At 38.6% G+C, this 24,054-nt stretch overlaps 1 protein-coding gene across 3 annotated transcripts; it reads left to right on the plus strand.

The window, feature by feature from the left end:
• The first annotated feature begins 457 nt into the window (after positions 1 to 457).
• Positions 458 to 22,898, plus strand: STARD6 (StAR related lipid transfer domain containing 6). 3 transcript variants are annotated; one of them, XM_039255254.1, is made up of 9 exons: positions 458 to 506; positions 1,253 to 1,312; positions 2,148 to 2,231; positions 4,237 to 4,338; positions 4,530 to 4,579; positions 12,617 to 12,743; positions 15,714 to 15,831; positions 18,504 to 18,597; positions 22,384 to 22,898. In XM_039255254.1, exons 4-9 carry the CDS (start codon positions 4,249 to 4,251, stop codon positions 22,583 to 22,585), a joined length of 681 nt encoding a protein of 226 aa, XP_039111185.1. In that variant the 5' UTR covers positions 458 to 506; positions 1,253 to 1,312; positions 2,148 to 2,231; positions 4,237 to 4,248; the 3' UTR covers positions 22,586 to 22,898. The 3 variants fall into 3 exon arrangements, with proteins under 3 accessions (XP_039111185.1, XP_039111187.1, XP_039111186.1); XM_039255256.1 differs by lacking the exon at positions 458 to 506 and adding an exon at positions 612 to 746; XM_039255255.1 differs by lacking the exon at positions 458 to 506 and adding an exon at positions 777 to 1,145.
• Positions 22,899 to 24,054: the final 1,156 nt, after the last annotated feature.

Genomic DNA, 24,054 nt, shown 5'->3' on the forward strand with positions numbered 1-24,054 from the left:
TGAGCCCCACCGGGGGCGGACGGAGGTTTTCGGAGGTGACAGCCCTAAGGCCAAATCACCGTTACGCCCCGGGTCCCCACGGCCCCACGTCAGGTCCCCTCCGTCCCGTTCTCGGACTCGCCTCCCGCTAAACATGCTCTCTTCCCACGGGGAATGTCCACTCGCGCCCTCCCTCCGGAGCGTCTTCCTCTCTCCCCGCCCCCGCAAGCCCCCCTTTCTCTAGCTTTTCCCACCGGCTGTCAAAGGATGGGGCGCCCCTCGAAAATACAGTCCCTTTGCGGGCCGAGCTCACCGACCAAGTCTCCAAAAGAGATAAAAACGCACCCTTCTATAACTCTCCACCGAAGGCCTGCGCCTGCTACCGCGACGGGAGACGCGACAAAGCATCCCCGACCGGGACACCGCCCCGCCTCGAGCTCCGCTCGCTCGAAGCCAGCTCCGCCGTCACAGCGGAGCGCGACGCCCGCGCCCGCTTTCAAACTGACCCAACATGGCGCTGGCTTGCGGTGCGCATGCGTGGCGCTCTGCGCCTGGGGCAGCTGGGTGACGGGCGGAGGCCGCGGGGGAAAAGGGGATGCGGCGGGGCGTTAGGTCGCACTCCCTGCTGGGAAGTGTAGTTTCTCCGTCTTCATCTTTCTGGGTTAGGGGGGTTGACCTCAGACTGCGTACCCGTGTCTGCCCCGCACGTCCTCCCGTCCTCGGTCACCGCTCTTCGCGGGCTCCCCGGGAGTGTGTGAGGGGACGAGGTGGGGAAGGAGACTCGGGGGCGCCGCCGGCTGCCGTTTGGGGCTTGTCCTCCCCGCCTTCCGAGCACCCTCTCCCAGGATAAGACGCCGTCTCCGCCGGTGGTGGAGGGGCAGCTCCCCGGACCCCTTCCTTCCCTCTCTCCTCGCACCCCGTCCCTGACCCCGGTCCTCCTGGGCTGGAGGCCAGCTCCATGCGAGATTGGAGGAGGGAGTTTGGCCAGGGATGGGATTTAACAAATTCCTGGGGGACCCTGATTCTCAGGGAAGAATGGCAGTGACCCAGCACGGATTGGGGACCCAGTCAGGCAGCCCAGAAAAAGGGAGATTATGTACAAACAGATGTAAAGACCCACTAATAACATATGCGAATCTGTCTACGAGGCTGGGACAGGATATGAGGTGCGAAGAATCCAGTTTCAACCAAGTGGTGTATCAAAAAAAAAAAAAAAAGATTTCATCTCAATATTGGTTTATGTTTATTTTTTCCCCTGCCCCTATGGGTGAAGATATCCCCGACCACTACTCCACCGGAATATGTTCCAGTTCATCCGATGTCACATCACAAGGTAATTGGGCTGTAATCCTGCTGTTTGTTTTTTTCTTTTCACCCTCTCTGGCCCACTAAATTTAACCTGTCCTTTTTTCTTGGCAAATGAAAAAGCCCACGAGCTATAAAATTCATTTGAGTGGTTCAATTAAACACGTTTATTGTGGCAGTAAGTGGTAGTGATTTGAAAATGTGTAAGTACACTCTAGTGTACAGGAGTGTACACTCTAGTGCTGTGGTCCAATAATCTGTGCTTTCTTTAAATTTAACATTCAATGTCAAGTATGTTGCTGATAGGAAATAAAGAACTGTGTTACATATGCCGGGGCAAGCACAGATCAGGGACCAGCCAAGGACTGTTAATGGCATGACCCTAAAAGTTTGGCATCATTCCACCAGAATGTCTTTTTTTCTTTAATTTTTTTAAATCTGTATTTTTGAAAAAGAGAGAAAGAGAACATGAGTAGGGGAGGAACAGAGAGACGGGGAGACACAGACTCTGAAGCAGGCTCCAGGCTCTGAGCTGTTAGTACAGAGCCCAACACAGAGCTTGAATTTACCAACCGTGAAATGACCTGCGCTGAAGTCGGATGCTTAACTGACTGAGTCACCCAGGCGCCCCTACCAGAATGTCTTTTAAACCAGTCCTTCTTTAAAATAATTTCTTAAAGGTCCTTTTCATAAACAGTAGTAACATTTCTTTTACTACTTTTTTCTTTCATCGTGGGCATATGTAGCAAATGTTAATGAGGATATAAAGTGAAAATAAAGAACACTGAGAAAATACGAAGGAAATGATCAAATATATTGACCTAATTCATGAATCAAAATAATTCTTCTTTGTTCCTTCACAGGTTAAGAGATATGGAGATCTCCACAAGGATTTGGAGGAGAGTCCCAATAATTATTAAAATTTTGGACTAGATCTATTAGGAAAGGTAAAGAAACTGAAAGTCTACTAGGAAAAAAAGAGTTGTAATGGTTTACTAAAGCTTTTCAAATATAGATGTTGACTACGTGTTACGCTTTGCTAGAGAACAAAACAAGAGAAGGTGGATTTATGATCCAACCTAGAGCTTTAGGTGACAGCTAATTAAGACATGATTCTGATCATTAACTTTAAGAAGGTTTATTGAGGCAGCTCTTTGGAGAGTTTTTTAAAAGATATATTTAAATGTGTCATTTCAAAAAAAAAAAAAAACACTAATGGGGCGCCTGGGTGGCTCAGTCGGTTAAGTGTCCTGACTTCGGCTCAGGTCATGATCTCACGGTTCGTGGGTTCAAGCCCCATGCCGGGCTCTGTGCTGACAGCTCAGAGCCTGGAGCCTGCTTCAGATTCTGTGTCTCTCTCTATCTCTAACCTTCCCCTGCTCACACTGTCTCTCTCTGTCTCTCAGAAACAAATAAACATTAAAAAATTAAAAAAAAAAAACACTAATGTTTCTGATCATTAAGGGGCCCCACACTGTTTCAATCACTTTGGCATATATTAACTCAATCCTTATAATGACCCCATGAGATATGTATTACTATCCCCAATCTACAGATATAAAAATTGAAGATTAAGGGTTAAGCAATTTATTCAAAATAATATAACTGGTAGTGAGTACCAGAGCTAGGATTTGAATCCAGCTGTGTGTTTCTCTCCACCGTACCAACCAGCAAACTAGATGATGGGCCAAAGGACCAAGGAGACTCCACTTTCCTGGACACATTCAGAACAGAAATAGTATCTTACTTGTTTTTGCCACACCTACCACAGTACCTAATCCCTAGTAAAGGATTTAGTAAATATGTTTATATTGAACTTGATCCTGTCTAAAGAGGTGAAATTTAAACAAGACACCAATGAACAGGAATCTGTCACTCATATTTGGGAAGAATGTTACAAACAGAAGGAACAGTAAGTACAAAGTCCCTGAGGTAGGAAGGTCTTTGGCTGTATTTAAGGAACAGCCAAGTCAATACGACTCAACCTGAGTAGGAGAGAAGACAGGTAGGAGTTGCCTTTGGAGAGGAAGCCAAGGATCAGATCATTTAGTGCCACTGCCCTCACTTTAAAAAGATTAATTCCCAGGGAACCTGAGTGGCTCAGTCTGTTGAGCCTCTGACTTCAACTCAGCCCTGCATCGGGCTCTGTGCTGACAGCTCAGAGCCTGGAGCCTGCTTCATATTCTGTGTCTCCCTGTCTCTCTGCCCCTCCCCTGCTTGTGCTCTCTCTCTCTCTCAAAAATAAGTAAACATTTAAAAAAATTGTTAATAAATAAATAAATAATAAAAAGACTAATTCCCAAGAATACATGATCATCAAATGATGAACTTTACAAGAGAAAAGAAGCATGATTAAGCTGTTGGAAATTTTTTAATTTTTTTTTTAACATTCATTTATTTCTGAGCATGAGTGGGTGAAGGGCAGAGAAAAAGGAAGACACAGAATCTGTCTCGAACTCACACGTGGTGAGATCCTAACCTGAGCCGAAGTCAGATACCCAACCGACTGAGCCACCCAAGCACCCCAAAGAAATATTAATCATTTATTGAATGATAATTATATGCCAGGCATCGGGTAGGACAGTTAAGTGCATTATCTTGCTTAATCCTCACATTAATTCTACATTTAGTTATTATCCCAGAAAATGGGAACACAGAAATACTAAATGATATGGTTCACAGTTAGTGGCAGAGACAGGATTTGACCAAGGTCTCTTTCAGTCCAAAGCCTATTCTTCGTAGTATACCAGTTTCTCATTTCAAAGACTATGAATAATGAAGAAGCAATTCATATGTGCATGCATTTAGAAATTATTATATAAAAACTTAATAAAAAAATGATGATTGTTCATTACTATGTGATAGGCACTGTAGAAATAGTATTAAAATGTAATACAGCATTTTAAAATTGTTTTGTATGATTATATTCTTACCAGGCAGCTGTTTTTACAGCTTTGCAGGTAGATGGACTATAAGGCACTTGCCCAAGAAACTGCTCAAGAAATTTTAAGATACAATCAAGATACATCAGGCTGGAAAGTGGTTAAGACTTCAGTAAGCAAACAAGTTAAACATGGTTCAAGAGTTTATTTTTTAATGAGAAGTGATTCATTATAAAGACTTTTTAAAATATTTTCTTTTACAAACCAAAAAATGTATTTTTCCTTTTTGTTTGTTGGTTTTTATTTTTCATCTTTTCTGTACCTGACAGTTAATTTATTTCTGGATTTTTATTTCCCTTTAAGAAAAAGATAACTGTTTCCAGCAAGGCTTCCAAAAAGTTCCATGGAAATCTGTGAGTACAGTCTCCCATTTATAGATGTTTTGAACTCAGTGGCATTGATATATCTGAAATCAGTGCTGCTTCATTGGCTATAACATTGCTTGATAGTGATCAGGAAATAGAAATGAATTATTAAGTCACTAGTTTGAAATGTGGTATTAATAAATTAGAGCAATTACATACCATTGAATCATTTTCAAACTTAAAGACAATCAGGAAAAAAATGTCTTTCCAAGTGAACAATTCATTAAGACAGGAAATTTCTACTTCAAGAAATAATTATTTTAGAAACAGATTGGTGTTTTCTTGCTAACAGTAGTGTTTTGCAGCCTTTCAAACATTTCATCTTTCCATTAAATGAGCCACTGTAAAATAAAATTTATTTCCCCAAGTCATTTCTCTTGCTGATATATGTAATGTTTTCTGAAAGCTGCTTTTAAGCAGGATTTTTGAAGATCCTGTTATTTCAAATATAACTACACTGAGGGTAATTGTGCTGACATTTTTAACCTTATTCTTAAGAGCTATCCATTCATTGCTCATGATGTCACATTAATGCAAACACATCATCTTATGTTATCAAAATCAAATTTCCACTTCTTTTTTTTTGGAGTCCACTTTTTCTTTGATCTACTTCATTTTATGCTTCTTGCTCCTTTTTTTAATCTAAGATTTCCTTACCTTTTGTCTCAATCCAATTTTTTTACTACAGAACAAGACTGGTATGCTTTGTCCTACTCATTTTAATAATTATCAGGAAGATAATCCCTGCCTTCATTGTCTAAATAAGTAATGATTCTAATAGATACACTTTCAAAAACAGACCCAAGGAAGGAAGTGGGTGAGGTCAAAAAATAAACTCTTAGAAAAATATTATATCTTTTTGGTGCCTTACATACCGGACAAGTCTGGATAGCAGCCTATCCGTCAAAGAAACCTTGGAAGTTATTTATTCATTCAACAATACTTCTTGGACATTTGTGTGCAAGATGCTATACCACACTGAGAGCCATTCAAGGACTAGCTCCCAATGGGCTGTACAGAGAAGTGATTTATTTTTCATTATTTCCTTGCTATCATCCTAGTGTAGGCCACTAGCACCTCTAATATGGATTAGCTCAGTAACTCCTAATGGACTCCACGGATCTATTCTTACTCAACGGTATCCCATTCTCCACACAATGGTCAAAGTAGATTCTTAAAATAATTCAGATTATGTCACTCCCCCACCGAAAATCTTCTAAAGGCTTTCCATTGGATCTAAAATAAAATCCAAACCCTTTATCAAGCTCTGCAGGGCACTGTCTAACCCTAGCCTATCTCCCTCTCCTACCACTTCACCCTCACTCTCCTACTACTGTCTCATGAACGCAATGAACTTAAACCCACCTCAGAGCCTTTGTAGTTGCTCTTCACTTGCCTGGCATGCTCTTACTCCAAATCTTTCCAAGGCTAATGTCATTTTTGTCCTCAAGATCTCAGTCTCATTGCTCTTTAGAGTGACTTTCCTGGACACACCAGCTGCTGTTTACTACTATGCTGCCCTCTTCATTTGAATCTATCACTATATGAAATTTATCTTCTTCCTTTGTTCTCTTATTTATTATATGTCCTATTAGAATATAAACTTGGGGCACCTGGGTAGCTCAATTAAGCAGACAACTCTTGGTTTTGGCTCAGGTCATGATCTCACAGTTCGTGGGATTGAGACCCATGTCAGGCTCTGCACTGTCAGTATGGAGTCTGCTTGGGATTCTCTCCCTCTTGCATGCTCCTTCCCCTACTTGCATGCTCTCTCACACACTCTCTCTCTTTCTCAAATAAATAAACATTTTTAAAAAGACTATAAACTTGATGGGAATAGGAACGAGATTATCAAGAAATCGCTTTCGTTCATCACAGTGTCCCTAGCACCAGAAAAGTGTCTATCACATACACACTCAGTAAATGTGTTTTGAATGGATTTATGGACTTTAGTTCTATTATATTGGTTGCCAAATAGAAAGTTTTAAATTTCCCTTGTAACTGGAGCACAAACCTATAAACCAAAGATATCTTCTTAGCACTTACAAAATAACCTTTTGTGGTTAGCTTGGAGCACTTGGGTATACGCAAGAGAAGAGTGCCAGTTCTCTGGTTGGAATTTCTTTCTTTTCACCCTCAAGGGATGAAATACAGATTACCAGCACACAGTTCAACCCTACACATTTCCCAAAAGGTTAGCGGCAGCTAACATTTATTAATCTTTTACTATATGTCAGGCAGTAGGCTGAGACTTCTTGTCAGTGTTTAATTTACTCCTCATATATCCTACAAATATTTTCTAGCCTGCTGTTTTTCTTTGCATACATCATACTTATGTTTCTTTACATGAATGCCTCATAGTTTTTTATTGAAAACTGAAGATTTAAGTAATATACTGTGGCAACTCTGGATACATAATCCACCCACCCACCAGGCTTGATGTTATATTTGTTTATTGAATGGTTTCTGTGGAATAATTCTGGAAGTCTATTCTGCAGCCTCTGATAATCCCTGTTTGGATTTTTTCCCCTTGTTTTTATCTTTTAGCCTATAGGAGGGATCAACATAAGCCATCTATTGATCACAAATTGTGCTTAAGACCACCAACCTAGCAGGATTTTTGCTTTTTACAGTTGGATCTGTGTAGGGCTTACAGACTGTTTTTGCAATTCAACAGTTTTATGATGTTGTCCTGCACTTAGCCAGGGACAGGTAACTTGGAAGTTCTGTAACCAGCCACTCCTCAGAGGGAGCACTCGTGGGCATACAGACGTTCTTCCAGAACAGCAGCAAAGAGTATGATTTTATTTTAAAGTAGTCAGAATACATTATGTGTCAGAGGTTATATTTAAGTCTCTTAAGGCAGTAAGGCTTCAATTCCTTGTTGATTAATCCATATGCAGCTTGGAAAATGCTTGTAAGTCACCAACATATCTTACATTGAATGCTCCCATGAGGGGCAGCCTAGTACATCCATTCTGATTGTCCCTTAGAAGAGGCAGCCTAGTAAACCTAGTATGATTATTCCTGAATAAGAGCAGCCTTGTACATGCAGTATAATTATTCTGAGTGGGCAGTCTTTTACGTACACTATGATTACCCCATGGTAGTGGCAGCCTGGTACATCTAATCCAAATGCTTGAGTAGGACCATCCTAATATATACACTCTAACTGTTCTGCATAGGAGCAGCCTAGTATATCTAATCTGATTGCTCAGAGTAGGGGCAACCTAGTATAACACCCTTTGCTTTGATTAGAGGCTTTGACTTCTTTGACTGATTGCTTTGACTAGAGGCAGCGCAGTATATCTTCCTGATCACTCTGAATTGGGGCAGCCTCGTAGTCTCTTCTTACTGCTCTAGAGAAGAGGCAGCCTTGTACATAAACTCTGCTCTGAGTCTGGGCAGCCTAGAACATCCAATCTGATTAGTTCTGACTAGAGCAGCCTAATACATGCATTCTGATTTCTCTGAGTAGGGACTGCCTAGTACACGATCTCTGTTTGCTCTGAGTAGCAAACATCCCCTCTTTTCTAGGTAAGAGCGGCCTAGCACATACACTCTGATTGCTCTGAATAGGGGCACCCTATGTATCTCCTCTGATTGCTCTGAGTTAAGGGTATCCTCGTACATCTATTCTCATAGCTTGAGTAGGGGCAACATAATTCATCCACGCCACTTGCTCTGAGTAGGGGCAGTCTACTGCATAGACACAGCCTTCCACACACAACCCCCCTGCCAGGGAGAAGTGTGATCTTACATTGTTCACCTAGCTGCTTCTCTCCCTACTTCTGGCTGGTCTTCTTGGGCTTCTGTAGTTCCATGTAATTCCTCTGATTGTTCACTAACAAAATCTGTATTTTTTTGTTCAAAACTTTCTCCACATTTTGTTTCAAATGAAATCTGTCTTCTCAGGCCTGGCTGAGATGCTGCCAGCTCATTTTGTCTTGCTTTTGCCCTCGAGCAGAGCCTATCACTACTACTGGAGCTGAGTGACACCTCCATCCATGAGCAGAAGGGGGACGTGAGGGTGACACTGGGGAGAGATGACACTATGACTTCAGTTTGCCCTCTTAATGTAGCAGGAAGGGGAACTAGACCTCCGTATTTACAGCCTATTGTGCCTTGAAGAGAGCCCTCATCCTATCAGTAAACTCTGGGTCAGGTAAGGAAGCCTCAGTCTTCTCAGCAGTGCCTGCTGGGAATAGAGTTTAGCAGCATGAGCCTAGCAATGTCAGTGACCCACCCCTCTAGGATGAAACCATAGCCCTAGACTGAGAGCTAGTGGGGAGAGGGAGTCCCTCCTAGTCTTCCAGGACTCAAGGGAGTTGGCTAGAAGCAGATCATGGCTCAAATGCTACAGACTCTTACTTTGCCTATCTGGATTTAGTAGATATTCTTGAATAAACGTTTCTCCATTTCCTGAATGTCCTTAGGTCATTTCCTAGAGAATTTCAATAGCTGTTTTTTAAAGTAATTTTCATCAGTTTGTTGTGAAACAGTTGTTTTCACTGTGGAGGAGGATTTACTAAGATTCTCACATAGCTACTCTGGAAGTCCCACCCCCAACTCTCATATCACATAGGATATGTGAAAAAGATGATCATTCAAAGCCTGTGATTTATCATCTTACAGATGCTTCCCCAAGTTTACAAATTCTAGTGTGCCAAAATAGACACCTTATATTATTTTTCTCCTCCTCAATCTCCTAGTTACTCTTCTGGCAGTGCTCATTCACAAAAATCATAAAAGGCTACGGGTGCCTGGGTTGCTCAGTCCGTGGGGCGGCTGACTTAGGCTTAGGTCATGATCTCATGGTTTGTGGGTTTGAGCCCCGCTTCAAGCTCTGTGCTAACAGCTAGCTCAGAGCCTGGAGCCTGTTTCAGATTCTGTGTCTCCCTCTCTCTCTGACCCTCCCCTGCTCACGCTGTCTCTCAGAAATAAGTAAAAAACATTAAAAAAAAATTTAAATCATAAAAGGCTATAAAGTAGTTACAGACATTAAAATAAATATGTTGATATAAATCCACACATTCCAAAAGGTTTTCATTGCTACCTGAAAGCTTCATGAAATGTATGGTCTATAAATAAATTGTAACTTCATATGTCCTGATCTATCAGTTGTTCCACATACCAGCTATACAGTCAGAAACTGTAAAAGACAAAATAGTTAAGATATATATTTATTTAATTTTTAGAGAGAGAACATGAGCAAGGGAGAGGGGCAGAAGGAGAGAGAGAGAGAATCCCAAGCAGACCCCATGCTTAGTGTGGAGCCCAGTGTGGGAGGGACTAGATGCCCTAACCCTGGGATCATGACCCAAGCTGAAATCAAGAGTCGGACGCTCACCCAACTGAACCACCCAGACACCACGGTTAAAATATTTTTAATGTGACATGAGGTCACTTCATGAATAATAAGCACAAAGCTTTATTGTAGATCATAGTAAAATATCTAATGAACTGTTCATCATAATGATCAATAGATATAAAAATATAGTTTAAATCCAAATATGACAATATTGCTATCTCTGAAAGAGCCATGAACACAGTAGAACTCATACCCAAGGCACATTAATGTTTTGTTTTCAAAGAGACTTGATATTCACACATTTTTTAAAAGCCACTAACTCTAATTAGTGAATTAAGATAAGGTCATTTTTAACTAGTGGCCTACCATCTGCCCAAGACACAGCTTTAACTGTGTTTTATAATCCTCCAAAAAGCAAAATAAATACTTTCCACCTTTTACTCATATAATACCTGTAGCTACTTATCTCACCTTTACAAATGCCTGGAAAATTAACAAATTAGCCACTGAGTAGATAGTCTAAGCCAGGGGTTGGTGTATTTTTTCAGTGGGGGTGCAGAGAATAAGTAAGTATTTTAGGCTTTGCAGCAACTATGGTCTCTGTTGCACCTACTTGGCTCTGCCATTAGAGCATAGAAACACAACATATAGATAGACAATACATTTTTGTGACATTATAGCATAAAAGCACTATACATAAGTCAACACAGACAACACATGATGAGTAAGTATGGCTGTGTTTCAACAAAACTAATTACAAAAACAGGAAGTACACTAGACTTGACCTATAGGCCATAGCTTGCCAACCTCTATTCTAAACAGTAGATATGAAAAGTCACAAATCCTTAAATGTTGATAAACTTATAGGTATATTAGACATCCTTCCCTAAGTTAAATGAGTTAATCAACCCTTTTTAATGAAATAGGCTTTGTGTTGGATCATAGATCCAAGATCATAGATGATCTTGCCCAACTGTAGGCTAAAGTAAGTGTTAGGAGCACAATTACAGCAGGCAAGGCTAAGCTATGATATAGATTAGGGGTATTAAATGCATTTTTGACTTAAGATATTCTCAACTTACGATGGAGAGCGCTTATTGTAACCTCATCAAATCTTATATATCTTAATGTAACCCCATCAAAAGTCAAGGAAGATCTGTATATGTTAGAAATACCAAAAGGTTAAAAATTCCTTATACTCCAAATTTACAATGTAACTAGAGAGAACTGATTAATAAAAAACAATCCATGGTAGTATGTACACATCCCTTAATATTATTGTACCTAAATTTTAACTATATTATATCTGACTTCTTTTTGTACAGGACCTGATAATTATTCAGGTTGTTTTCTCACTGTCTTATACAGAGCTTCATAATAAGCTCTTTAAAACTTTGTAGATCTGAGAAAGGAAGCATTACATAGTAAGGAAAGTTGAGAATATCTCATAGAGAAAATTAAGGACTAACTAATTTCTCTTTTAAAGAGAAATTAACATACAAAGACATAATCTAATGAATTCCTTATTTGTTTACCAAATCATAAAAACAAAGTTTCAGAGGAAGAACTATTCATAAATATGACTAGTGTAACAATACTGTTTGGTTTTTGTCTCACTCTACCCAGGAATTATAACTGTTTAGAGGTTTAAAATTTTGATTTTACTTAAACCTATCCCCTCAGGTTGGAAAGAATGATTTCCTGGGAGAAGAATAGAACCAATATTATTCAGATTTCATTTTTATTCAGCAACATTCTCCTAAATAGTGAGTTTTAATCCAGTTTTCTCACATTATCTTAATTTCATTGATAGATAAAAATCTAATTTCATTGATGGATAAACACAAAGGTTAGTTACTTGTCCAAATCCCAACATGTGAAAAATAAATGAAATTCAAAAGTCAGGGTCTATAAATAAAGTTCATCTATAACACAGACATGCCTTATTCATTAGGCTGCTTCACTGCTACCCTACCTAAGTTGAATAGTTGCAACATAGATCGTGTGGCCTGCAAAGCCTGAATTATTTACCATCTGGCCCTCTCCTGAAGAATTTGCTGACCACTGCTTTAGACCACATTACATCCTTAAATTAAGGAAATTAAATTAAGAATTGGGACTGGGGGACTGGGTGGCTCAGTCGGTTAAGTGTCTGACTTCGGCTCAGGTCATGGTCTCACTGTTAGTACGTTGGGCTCTGTGCTTACAGCTCAGAGCCTGGAGCCTGCTTCAGTTTGTGTCTCCCTCTCTCTCTCTGCCTCTCCCCACTTGTGTCCTGTCTCTCCCTCTCAAAAATAAATAAGCATTAAAAAAAATTTTTTTAATGAATTGGGGCTGTAAGATACTGTATGTATAAGCACACAAACTTCTCATCAATTACATTTGGCTTACGATAAATACAGCAGGTAAATATTTGTGAGAAAGATTTTGGAAAAATCTTAAAAGACCATAGCCCCTCTAATAAGACAACTATAAAACATTATAAACAAGCTTTGTAGAAAAATGCATCTTGAAATAATTTATATTAATTACTGCAATGCTTATTTAAATAAACCTGGCTACTTCCAATTGAATATTAGTGTTTTGAATTGCTGATATTACCTACAAGTGTTCTTTACTGCTGTTTGCTAAATTAGCCTACTATGATAGCATTATATTTTGAGCTAAACCTAAACTAGTAAAATTTTGAATTTTCTCTACTTTGTTAACTAAAGATATCGTGTTGAAGGAATAATTCCAGAGCCAACAACTAAACTATCCGAATTCCTCTACAAACCTGAAAACAGAGTGACATGGGATAAATCATTGAAAGTGTACAACATGGTACACAGGATTGATTCGGTAATTTGTCGTTTAATATTTGACTTTCACTGTATTAATATATTTTTAGTTGTATTAGTGATTTGAATATATTAAACCTGTATAACTATAGACACTTCATATTTTATAGACTCAAATTGAATTGAAATCTTTATAAAAGCCTTAAAATTTCTCTGTTTATTAGTCAAAAGTTTATTTCCAATTAGCTTTTTATTCTGTTGTAAAGGCTTAGCACCTTCTGAATCTATCCAGCTTTCTTGTAGATGTGTGCCTTTGGCCTTGAGGGGGTTGAGCTTTATGTATTCACCTCTTCCATTACATGAAAAAAAGATGAAGCATGCCTTCAGGATGGGAAGTCAGTAGATTTATCTTCATCATAATACATTAGATAACAAGAACAATGCAGACACATAATGTAACTTTTTTTAAGAGTAAGGGATATAATATGGAATAATATCTATATATTGTGGTTATATAAACCTATATATCTATCTGTATAGTTGTGGTTTTAGAAACTTTCAAATACATTATCTCAAATAGATGACCAGGAAGAATAAAAACAAAGAAGAAAAAAGAATACAGGTAATTAGAGTAGAAAGTTTAAGTCACAGAGGCAGGAGAAAAGACCGAATGTAAGAGACAACTAAGGCAGCACACTGCAAGCGTCTTATTTATTAAGACTGCTATACTTTGTGGTATGTACCTTATACTTCAATAAGCTATTTTTAAAAACTGAGTCATAAAGTGAACTTATATGATTTTCATAAGCAAGTACATGTATAAAATTTCAAGTCACTGGTTCTTTGGTTCTTTGAGTCTTCAAGCCATATTCCACACACCGATACAAATATCCTACTTATCTGCCAGCATCTAATAATTTACTTAGAACTCTGTAGGTTAACTTTACCTCCTTTTATTAAATTGATTTTAAAGCTTGGAGTCAGGGAAGGTTGTAGAAAAGCCCAGGAAAGTAAATGTTTCATTTTGTAGACAGGGCCTGAAGTTCCTATCCACAAAAAATACCTATCCTTTACTCTCCTGGGATTCTAACATATAGTTTGAGAAACAGAGTCCATCACCAATGAAAATTCACACATTTGGACTATTTCTTTCACGAATGTATGATACTGATTATTACACAGCTCCTTTCATACTTCATATGCTCCTGCTGTTGCTGCAAGTCAGTTGTAAAAATGGAAAGAATACTAGATTTGGCATTAAAAAAATCTTAACAGATTCTGAGAAATTATGTGACGTGTACACACCAAGCAGAACCATGACTTAACACTTGATCTCCTGATTCCAAATTCTGTGCCCTTTCCAATATATTACAGAATCTCTCAGTAGCATTACACTGTAACAAGAATTCTTTGATGTTCCTATGAATGTTGATGGTGTGCATCTCCAGAGATGTGTTTTAATTGACTCATTCACCTGCATTGGTGAGAGAGGGATTCCTACTCTAGGGTTATGAGGGTGGTCAAACACATGACACCTGACACCAGACAAATGATATCTACAGCAGTTTATTAATCATTAGTCACAGGCCAGCAGAGGAGGACTGTTAGAACTTCGTTAAATCGGCATTTGTTAAGCAGAGCATAGGGTGCCAGATGGTGAGCCACAGTTCAACAAAAGACCACAAAAGAAATTGAAATAAAGAAGTTTCTTACTCACAAGTCCTGGAAAAAGTACATGGCCTGCCTCCAGGAGCCAGGTGGCGAGGTCAAGGCAGGCTGCAGGCCACAGAAGCAGGGCCTGAAGCACTTGAGCGTCTGTGAGTGGAGTGCTTTGGGATTCCTGGGCTAAGGCCAGATTGACCAATTCAGACCAAAAAGAGCAAGTCACTTTGTGAAACACAAGTCCCAGAGGTGTGTAAGGAGCTCACAAGAGGAAGGTTGTGGGAGGCAGGGGAGACCACTGATTGGAAGGGACATTGGGGAGGTTATATGACGTTTCCTTGTGACTGTGGTCACCAAGGCATGCGCTTGCATGGGATGCTAGTGTCATTTTAAGGCCCCTGCAGGCTCGGTGGCCAAACAAAAAGGTTGCTGAAGCAGCAGTACCATGGAATAGCTTAGCTAAACTCTCAAGGACGCACCATGTCATGCGTGTGACATGGGAGTTGCACCCAGGAGCAGAGTAAATAACCAGGGGTTGTGCAAGACAAATGTTGTAGCGTCAAGAGATTGCAGTGACCCCTGACTCCTACAGGAGGCTGTGACTGGTTGGATTAACTCTGCCATCCAGCAGGGAACTAAAAGCCACTATGCTCGAACAAGTAGGAACTGTGCCTGATCCTGCCCATAAGGGGCATTGCCTGGCTAAGGGACCTTTCCTGGGGGAACAGGATGGGGAGAATACCTTGCAGTCAGGCCATTTAAGACTCTCCTAATTTCAGCAGATGTCAAGGCAGCACTATAATACTGGTCTTTAATTTTAAAACCTTACACCACAGGGTGCTAAACCAATATATTTTTCAGGATATATTCCCTAACCAGTGGACGGGTAGAAATATACTGGGAATCAGGAACATGTGTTTTAGTTCCGTATGTATCTCTAGTTTTGCATGTGATTTAATCTGTTAGGCTTCAATTTCTTCATCCAAAAATTTAAAGAGTAGATAATAACAGAATTCCTTCCTGAATTTTCTGCACTTACCTTAATTCCTTGCCAGATATATGATTTGCAGATTACTTTCTCCCATTTCTGTACATTGCCTTTTCATTTTATTCATGGTTTCCATTGCTGCGCAGAGCTTTTCTGTTTGATGTGTTCCCACCTGTTTATTTGTTGCTTTGGCTACCCTTGTACTTATGGTTATAGATCTAATATTTCTCTAACACTGAAAATATGAGCTCCTTTGATGATTTTCAAAGCCCTCCCTTTTCCAAATGGTAGCTAACCTTATGCAGTGATATTCTTTGGGGAGAGATACAAAGAGTAGACATGAAATAACTGTTGCAATCTTTATGATTTGATTTGTTCCAGGATACATTCATATGTCATACCATTACACAAAGTTTTGCCATGGGTTCAATTTCCCCCCGAGACTTTATCGACTTAGTATACTTCAAGCACGACGAAGGGAATATGGATATCATCAGTTGTAAGTTGAAGCATTTTGCCCACATTTTGGAATTACTATGAATCAATAAATTTTGTTTTCCTTTAACTCATAGTTTGGAAGAAACTGTTTTCAATCAATTTGTTATTTTTTTTTAATTTGGTGAGACCAATAAAAGTATGTATAATATAGACAAGCCTGAGTTTTGCCCAACTCTGGAGGTGCCGCTTACATCAGTCAATGATTATGGCAGCTCTGGGCCCTTTTGTAATTTATACCATGGAGCACTGAGTATAGACAGGTAACTTGTAGGCTGAAACTTCACAGCATACATTTTAAAACTACTAAGACACAAAGTTAATCTTTGGATATGCTATATTATATTTGAGTTGTGTAGATTGGGCATATCTAGTAACTGATAAAATTCCTGAAGAAATTTTCATTAGATGAGTCTTTACATAAATGTGCTTATATTTCTTATAGAAACTGGAGGTTTTGATATATCCTTAGCCTTCCCTCAAAAAAGGTGTCACTCTGTAAAATGCAAATGTGTAGTCTTTCCCTAACTTGCTTTATTCACTTAAAATCTACCCATTCATGCCATACAGATCTTTGGACTCCTATAAATACAGTAATTCCCAGTGAAGGGACTTTGGTAGGAAAGTAGCCTAAACCCCTGTTTTTCTCCAGAATTCAATTTAATCTCACCAGTCCTATCCGAATAGCCTTCTCTACTGTAAACTACTTGGGGGTAGGGACAATTAAGTATTGTTAATTATTATATTCCAACAAAATTTCAGTTACTTTATGTCTGTAATACTCTAAGTTTCAGACACTAGACTACTACATAGCAGCTTACTGCTAAGGCCTAATACTCATCACTTATATGTGGCTGTCCCTTGTAGTTTCATATGGTTGTCGTTGAGTTGTCTCCTTCTAAAATGAGAGTGCATAAGAGTTTATTTACCACCTACAGCCCAAAATACTATATGTCTGAATTATAGATCTGTTATTTTCTGTATTTGAAGGAGACCACTTCAGTCTCATTTTTAGTGGTCAGAGGGAAGGTAAAAAAGAAGTATGGAAGAAGTTAACATCAACAAATAGTCATAATCATCAGTCATTCAGTGATCAATACTAAATTTGCTTTAAGCAATTTTCTTTAAATGAATTTTTGATAGATACTGAGTTTTCTTCTTAACATTCCTTTTGTTGTTTAACTTACTATGCAGCTTGCTTTGAGCTAAATATTTTGTGTGCATTCTTTCACCAATGAGGAAACTAGAGTTCACAGATACTAAGTTACATAGCTAAGAAGCAGCTGAATGAAAACTAAAACTCAAGTCTTCTGACATTCCAAAATCTGGCCCAACTATATGCCTCATAAAAGATCCATACTTGTCTGTGAAATATAAGCAAAAAAGTTTTAAAGACCAGGATAATCTCCGTATTTTAAACAGAGAAACACTATGGTAATATCACTTCCATTATGTCAGCACAATAGACTCTATTAAGATGATGAACACATTGTGAACATGGAAAATGCATTCAGCCTTGTTTGTCCTGTAAGCTTTCCGAAGCTGGTGTTTAACATTGCATTTCCCATAGAATTGATGGCCTATGTTAAAGTCATAAAAGAAAATTCATCTTCTCTGGCAAGAGCAGGCTTCAGTTGCAAGGAAAAATATGTAAATATTTTACATTATTTACAAAGGAAAAATATTTAAAAAGACTTTTAGGGGCACCTGGGTAGCTCAGTTGGCTAAGCCTCCGACCCTTGATTTCGGCTCAGATCAGGATCTTGTGGTTGTGAGATTGCGCCCCGCACTGTCAGCACAGGAGCCTGCTTGGGGTTCAAGTCTCCCTCTTCCCCTCCACCGTGTGCCTGGGCATGTGAGTGCTCTCTCATCCTCTCTTTCTCTCACAAACACACCTAAATAAATAAATAAATACATACATACATACATAAAGGTAAAAATATTTTCAGAAAGTGTATATATAATTATCATAAACTTAGAATCAAATCACCTCCCTTCTACATTCACATTCAGTATGGCTATGCTGCATGGTTCTTAAACTCTACTGATTTTTAATTATACTCTGAATTGGCTACAGAGAATTGGCAGAAAAGAGCATTTAGACCATCTTTACTGACAGTGCAAATTACATCAAATATTTTATTTAAAAGATGATTAACAATTTATATGTAAGTGTTGAATCACTATATTGCACACCTGAAACTAATATTCTACAGATTATCTAACTGCAATTCAAACAAAAACTTTAAAAATAAATAAAAAGGATCTAACCCTTTAAAAATAATAAGGGCTAGCAAAATTTATAAACCCAACATCTTAATAGAATAGTCTTTTCCTTTATGATTTCTTCTTTTGCTTCAAATCTCAGAAGGTAATTAAGTGATACTTTGAACACATTTTTCTTGTATGTAAAAGCTAACAACATGTTTAGAAATACTATAATGAGATAATTTGAGAGGACAATAGTGCTCATACAGGCATTTTCTCAGCTTTGACCTGTGTACACATACATGTGTACAAACATACATACACATGTATAAAACTAGAATCAGTGCTGACAATAACTAAATTAAATTAAATGTTATATCATACATTTTTTTAAAAATATGCTACTTCAAATAGGATTTTTCATCTTTATGAAATATGTTTCATCTTCTTTTTTTCTAAATCACTTAGGTAAGAGTGTGGATTTTCCAGCTTACCCTCCATCATCAAATTACATCCGTGGTTATAACCATGCTTGTGGCTACGTATGTTCTCCTCTGCAAGAGTAAGTGTTACTTGCATTTATTTATTTTATTTTAACAGGGGTTTAGTTCAATCTGTGATTTCTTAACTAAAGATTTCTAACTCATTGGTAGAAGTGTATGCCAGCATATTCTGTTAGGGGACAAAAATGCCCCTAAATACAATTAAAAAAAAAATTATAAGTGTTTTCATCATGAGAATGGATAATTCCCTAGAAAGTATGATTTGAGGTCTCTGGGATGAGTCACATGTACACATACATTCCCCCTCATCCCTTCACCCCCAGTTAACTTTAACCTGATGCTTCAGATTTCTCCATTAGAGTCACTTCTGTGAGTTAGTAAGGAATTTTTGTAAGTTAAAAGTAAATATCCCAAGAATTATACTCACTATTGTCAGCAATGAATGCTTTATCCTAAATGAATTCTTTCCAGTGGACCACTTACAGATACCTGCAGAATGAGATAGGTAAATTTGGAAAGAGCTGGAGAAATCACAGATGAGTCACTGCCCACAGGTGACCAGCCGAGGGATAAATGGTAACATAAAATACACATATTTTGTAAATGTATGTATATTAATTCAAGGTAGATCATTTCACAAATTCCTTAAATTTAAATTTTGCTAAATAATTTTATATAAATAAAATATATTGACACAGAAAAACTTGTAACATTTTGGGGTGCCTGGGTGGCTCATTCAGTTAAGCGTCCGACTTTGGCTCAGGTCATGATCTCACGGTTCGTGGGTTCGAGCCCCGTGTGGGGCTCTGTGCTGACAGCCAGCTCAGAACCTGGAGCCTGCTTCAGATTCTGTGCCTCCCTCTCTCTGACCCTCCCCTGCTCACGCTGTCTCTCTCTCTCTCTCTCTCTCTCTCTCTCTCAGAAATAAATAAAACATTAAAAAAAATTTTTTAAAAACTTGTAACATTTTATATTGGTCAGATATAAACCTCTCAATAGGAGGGAAAAAAACCTTATGTGAGGAAAGTCAAAATAAAATTACATTTTGGGCTATCTTCCTTAACATATCCTCTACTGAGTTAGAGAACTGAAAGAAGTTCACAATTATGTACATTAACGGACAGGGTCATTGGTGCAGATGATGATGATGGTGATACATGGTATTTCCACCCACCTGCCACTTTTGAATCTATGGTCAAGACTGTATGCTCCACAGCAGGAAAGAACAACCCAAAGGCAGGGTTATTGCTTCAAATCATCTGGGTAAATCAGCTGCTGTCAAGGACTCTAGTTGGGGAAGCTACCCACTCTAATGTGTACTTCACAACCTGAGACCCTATATTGCATCATGTTAACGTTCCCTTTCCACTGCAAAAAAAACATGAGACAAAGGCTCTGATCTTGATATCCCATTTCGTGTAAGAGCTCTGCCTAGCATCCTGTTAGAGAAAAGATATAGTCTCATTCATAGTCTCAGAGAAAGGTACTGACAGAAAATGATTCTCTTATACCTTCTCTTTCCATGCAGCACAACATTTTGGACAATCAACATTTGTAAACTAGTCATGTAGTAAACTTATAAAGCTTATTATAAGGGGATGCCTGGGTGGCTCAGTTGCTTAGGCATCTGACTCATGATTTCAGCTCAGGTCATTATCTCACAGTTGATGAGATCAAGCCCCATGTTGGGCTCTGTGCTGACAGCGTGGAACCTGCTCAGGATTCTCCCTCCCCCTCTCTCACTCGCTCTCCCCCTCTCTTTCTCTCTCAAAATAAATAAACTTTAAAAAACAGCTTATTACCAGTAGTAGTAAAGGCACTTTTCTAGTAAATACTGGAAACTCAAATAGAGATTTAAGACCTTACCCATGGCTAGTGAATATTCTCAATCCAGCCACCAGAGACACTTTTGTGAAAATGGTCTGAACTCTGCATAGAGAAGAGTATGAGATAAATGGACACTCACACAGTTTGTGGGAGCAGTGGTCTTCATACCCCCCGAAAAGAATGTTGTAAAATTGTGCTCCGCCTTGCACATTTGTAAGTTGATATTAAAATTTTGCATAGGATTAAATTAAGGGGATGCAATTTATAGCACTTTAAATATTGAGACTTTTTAAAAAGTGTTATATCACTCTTATAAGCATATCGAATAGACTCTAACTACCATAATAACTTGAAACCTACCATAACTATCAATTTCAAAATAAATAAGAACTTCAACACTCAGAAATTTACATCATTCATTTTCTCCTTGATCCCACATTCTTAATTTTTCCCCCTCACATAATTTGATCCTAATATATTTTGGGGCACCTGAGTGGCTCAGTGAGTTAAGCATCCAATTGTGGCTTAGGTCATGATTTCACGGTTCGTGAGTTCAAGCTGCATCGAATTCTGTACTGACAGCTCAGAGCCTGGATCCTGCTTCATCTTCTGTCTCCCTCTCTCTCTGCACCTCCCCTGCTTGCACTCCATCTCTCTCTTTCAAAAATAAACATAAAAATTTTCTCTAAAAAGAATATATTTTATGGTTTGAATTCTTTCATTAATCATCCTGCCATGCTTCCTTGAAAAAGATTAGTATTTAATTTTAAAAATCCATTTTATTTCCTGTACCATGGGTATCTAAATGTTACAAAATAGGGGCACCTGAGTGGCTCAGTCAGTTAAGCATCCAACTTCGGCTCAGTTAATGAGATCAAGACCTGAGCTGAGATCAAGAGTCAGACGCCTAACTGAATGAGCCACCAGGCACCCCTCTCAGAGATTTTTACATGCCAGAGTAAAGCACTGTAGTATCATTCAGTACTATTCAGGGAAGATGACAAGTATGCCTTTGCTCTGTAAAGCAACAGAGAATGATATGAACAGGCTGGTGGGGAAGGAGAAGCCTACATCTCCACCAAAGATGGTCTCAGATGAGCTTAGCAAAAAGGTACATGTGGATGTTAGAGATTTGAAAATGTATTCTCATAAATGTTATTATCCTCTCATATCCTATGGGAAGTCTTCACATACTCCAGTTTGAAGATCACTGGGTTAGAATATGAAATATTATATACAGTCTTCCTAATGTCATTTGGAAAGAATATTTCAAACTGTTAAATGCACAAAACCTTTGACCTAGAAAGCCTATGTATTTGTAGAAATCCAAATGGATACATTACAAAGATGTTTTATTGCAGCTTTATTTGTAGTAGCAGCAAAAAGTGAGAAACAACCCAAATGATACTCCATAAAGGTCTGGTTAAATAGAGAATGAAATACTGTATGCAGTCATGAAAAACATCTAAGCCAATCTGTATGTCTCAACAAAAATAGAAATGCATGCTGTCCTACTAAGAGGAAAATAAAGCTGGTTGCAGAAAAATACATCTCATTTTTGTAAAAACAAAAATCTGTATGTGTGTATATGTGGGGTAGGTGTACATTTATGCATATAGGAATGCTATCTTTATATATACATGGGCAATAGTCTGAAAAGATACAATCAAAAGTATAGTGATTATAGTCATTATCTCTGGGAAACAGGATAAGGAGAATAATTATGAAAATTCTGTATTGTTTAAATTTTTGTAAGCACATATTAGTTTTGTAATTTAAAAAAGTAATGCATAGTCTGGTTACTTAATATTTTCATGTAAAATGTTTACCAATGCAAATCACTCTGCCCTTTTTTGTGACATTCCTTCCTTTCTCCCTTCAGTAACAGCTTGCCCTATCATAAGCCCTCTGAAGGGAATTAATGGTGAATAAGACAAGGATCCTGCTTTCTATGAAAATATAAATTCAATAGATAAAGCTGAAAATCTTTATATTTTTAATGCTTCCTTTGTTTACAGGAACCCAGCACATTCCAAACTAGTGATGTTTATCCAGACAGAAATGAGAGGAAAACTGTCCCCAACAGTAATTGAAGCAACCATGCCTTCCAGCTTAGTAAGCTTCATCCTCAATGCAAAAGACGGAATAAAGGCACAAAAAATTCCATCAGGACATGGATGTCATCATAACGGTCATTCATCATTCCTAAGGAAGAAATGAGGCCATAGAAAAGCATGTGTGGCAATTAACTGCCACTCACCTCCAAGTCAATGTGCATAAATGCTGTTAAACTATTCTAGACAGTACCCTTGTACAAATTACTGAAGGCAGTTTGTGAAAATAGGAACTCATAGTTGTACAGGAGAACAGCATTCAACATAGTTTTAAATCATATAAGAATGATGTTAATAACAACTGTCCTTTAATGCACTTTTATCTTTTGTTTTGTGCCCCCTGGAAAATGCCCTGCAAAACAATCAGTAAGAAAACATACACAGTGAGAGGTCAGCATTAATTAAAAATTAAAATATATTTTAAATTGTTTTTTCTTGGGGCGCCTGGGTAGCTCAGTGAGTTAAGCGTCCAACTTCAGCTCAGGTCATGATCTCGCGGTCCGTGGATTCTAGCCCCACGTCAGGCTCTGTGCTGACAGCTCAGAGTCTGGAGCCTGTTTCAGATTCTGTGTCTCCCTCTCTCTCTGCCCCTCCCCTGCTCACACTGTCTCTCTCTCTCTCCTAGAAATAAATAAAAATATTAAAAAAAAAGAAAAGAAACTGAGAACTATGACCTGTATAATAGGAAAAAGTAGGCAACAGAAACTGCCTGTGGGAGTGACCCAGGTGTTATATTTATCAGACAAAGCTCTCCAAGTAGCCATTATAAATATGTTTAAAGAACTAAAAATATCATGATTAAAGAAGCAAAGGTGGTGCCTGGATGGCTCAGTCAATTAAGCATCTGACTTCAGCTCCGGTCATGATCTCACGGTTAATGGGTTTGAGCCCCACGTCAGGGTCTGTGCTGACAGCTCAGAGCCTGGAGCCTGTTTCAGATTCTGTGTCTCCCTCTCTCTCTGCCCCTCCCCTGCTTGCGCACTCTCTCTCTCTCTCTCTCTCAAAAATAAATAAACGTTAAAAATGTTTTTCTAATTGTTTTTTCTTCACTTACTGCTTAAATTGATAATTATAGGAGACATGAACATAAAAATTGAAAAGAATTCCAGTAGAAAGTATAAAGAATGATACCTAAAATTTTAAATTGAATATTTCATGAAGCAATTTCTGGTTTTGGCCGAGATGTAAAAATCCATTCCTCCCAAATCCTTCCCCTTAAAACTAATAGATTGCACATAAGCACAGGGAGATTCAAGCATAGGATGAAAAGAAGGCAAACTGACTAGGAACCTTGGACTTGAAGGATGGCATAGTCATTGCCGGGGTCTCCTTACTGCCTTACATATAGGCACTGCAGAAGCCTCCAGCCTGGAACCCCCAGCAGGCACGAACAACAAAAGGCTTCAAGAAAAAGCCTGTCCCTCCTCGCTATGGGAGTAGCTATGAACAAAATGGTGGCCCAACGGAAGGAAATCTCCACCAACCAAACATCAACCTAAACCTGCAACCACCTGACCCTTTGGCTTCAGTGGGACAAGCACTTACACTCCACCATGGTTTCATCCCATAATGCAG

The sequence above is a fragment of the Hyaena hyaena genome, unplaced genomic scaffold (genome assembly GCF_003009895.1).
Source record: "Hyaena hyaena isolate Hyena2069 unplaced genomic scaffold, ASM300989v1 scaffold_523, whole genome shotgun sequence".
Taxonomy (NCBI): domain Eukaryota; kingdom Metazoa; phylum Chordata; class Mammalia; order Carnivora; family Hyaenidae; genus Hyaena; species Hyaena hyaena.

Excerpts from the sequence above, each read along its gene's own strand:
- STARD6 (XM_039255254.1), top strand. The coding sequence starts at position 4,249 with ATGGACTATAAGGCACTTGCCCAAGAAACTGCTCAAGAAATTTTAAGA. Across the intron at positions 4,339-4,529 it reads GGAAAGTGGTTAAGACTTCA|AAAAAGATAACTGTTTCCAG; the intron begins GTAAGCAAACAA and ends TTTCCCTTTAAG. Across the intron at positions 18,598-22,383 it reads GTATGTTCTCCTCTGCAAGA|GAACCCAGCACATTCCAAAC; the intron begins GTAAGTGTTACT and ends CTTTGTTTACAG.